The sequence below is a fragment of the Lucilia cuprina genome, unplaced genomic scaffold (genome assembly GCF_022045245.1).
Source record: "Lucilia cuprina isolate Lc7/37 unplaced genomic scaffold, ASM2204524v1 Scaffold_5069, whole genome shotgun sequence".
Classification (NCBI taxonomy): Eukaryota; Metazoa; Arthropoda; class Insecta; order Diptera; family Calliphoridae; genus Lucilia; species Lucilia cuprina.
In genome coordinates, this window is record NW_025810010.1 from 1 (window position 1) to 1,723 (window position 1,723).

The 1,723-nt window shown below is 26.8% G+C and overlaps 1 protein-coding gene across 1 annotated transcript; it reads left to right on the forward strand.

Annotated features, from left to right (window-relative positions):
• Positions 1 to 364: 364 nt before the first annotated feature.
• On the forward strand, positions 365 to 1,609 carry LOC124421193 (ras-like protein family member 10A; the record flags this gene model as incomplete). Its single annotated transcript, XM_046956036.1, has 2 exons — positions 365 to 462; positions 584 to 1,609. Coding segments are annotated over 2 exons (219 nt in total), but the record flags the coding sequence as incomplete, so codon positions are not given.
• Between the last annotated feature and the right edge of the window lie 114 nt (positions 1,610 to 1,723).

Sequence of the window (1,723 nt, forward strand, 5' to 3'; positions counted from 1 at the left end):
TAGACTAGACTATAGACTAGACTATAGACTAGACTATAGACTAGACTATAGACTAGACTATAGACTAGACTATAGACTAGACTAGACTAGACTAGACTATAGACTAGATTATAGACTGGACTATAGACTAGACTATAGACTAGACTGTAGACTAGACTATAGACTAGACTATAGACTAGACTATAGATTTATCTATTGTCTAGTCTATATCCTAGTCTATAGTCTAGTCTGTAGTTTAGTATACATACTAGTCTGTTGCCTAGTCTAGCCTTAAGTATAGTTTATGGTCTAGTCCATATCCAAGTCTACAGTCTAGTCTGTTGTCTAGTTTATAGCCTAGTCTACATACTAATGATTAGCGTGAAATTATTCATATTTTTTATTTCCATTTCAGGAATTAAAAGATATTTCAACTTTAGTACGAAAACATTGGCGTTGCGGTTATGTGGAGTGTTCAGCACAGTAAGTATTCTAAATCCGCTTAATTCCTTAATGGCATGAGATGAAATTTTTACTCTCTGATATAATTGTACAAATATTGCAATTTTTGTTTTTCTCCATTTTTCTTTTCTATAATAATTAGATACAATTATAAAATTGGTGATGTTTTTCGCGAATTAATGGGTTGTACCAGTAGTGGCGGTGTCATTGGCACTGAATTTTCACAATCAAATAGAAATAAAGGACGTTGTACAATACTTTAGCAATTTCTGCATAAGTTTTTTTAAGTGCATCAAAAGTATTTTAACAAATTTTAAAGAAAAAATCAATAATTTAAGTAAAACAAAAAGTAATAGCATAACAAAAAAAATCCCAAACAATTAGCAGCAAATATTAAAAATTATGAATTAAAATTATAAAATTTGCAAGCAACACTTAAATGTCAGATGTTTTATAAAAATTTAAGCAAAAGCAAAACATAGTTTAGAATTGAATTACAGATTGTATTAGGAAAGAAAAAAACAACAAGTATTTTTAAGCCGATTTGAAACTGGATTGGAAATGTTGTTAAATAAAATTAGTTACAAATACATACTTGATAATATTATTAAATATAGATAATAATGTTAATAAATAAACAATAATTACTTTAGATAAAACAAGCACAAATTTATGTGTAAATGAATGATTAGTAATAAAAAAAATATTTATATATTAATAAATTTAAAAACAAATTATACACTTGAATGGAAATACAAAGAGATTCATTTAATTTAATACATGTTTTGTAAATATTTAATGGTTTAAATAAAATTGTATTCATAATACAAGTACGTGTCATTATAATAACAAAACGAATATTAAAATAGTTTTTTTGTTGTTCCAAATTTATTTATTGGTTTTATATGTTGAGCAATTAAAATGGCCAAAATATATGTTACTGTACAAACCACAAATCTCGCTACTAATTGGCATACAAAACTACTCAACTAAATAACATTATATTCAAATTTGTACAAACCACAAATCTCGCTACTAATTGGCATACAAAACTACTCAACTAAATAACATTATATTCAAATTTAAATTTGTTTTGAGAGAAGTTCACAGTTTAATAAAATGATTTAGTTTTCAACACCGGCATAGGCTATGTCTAGTCTATGTCTAGTCTATATCTAGTCTATGTCTAGTCTATATCTAGTCTATGTCTAGTCTATGTCTAGTCTATGTCTAGTCTATGTCTAGTCTATGTCTAGTCTATGTCTAGTCTATGTCTAGTCTA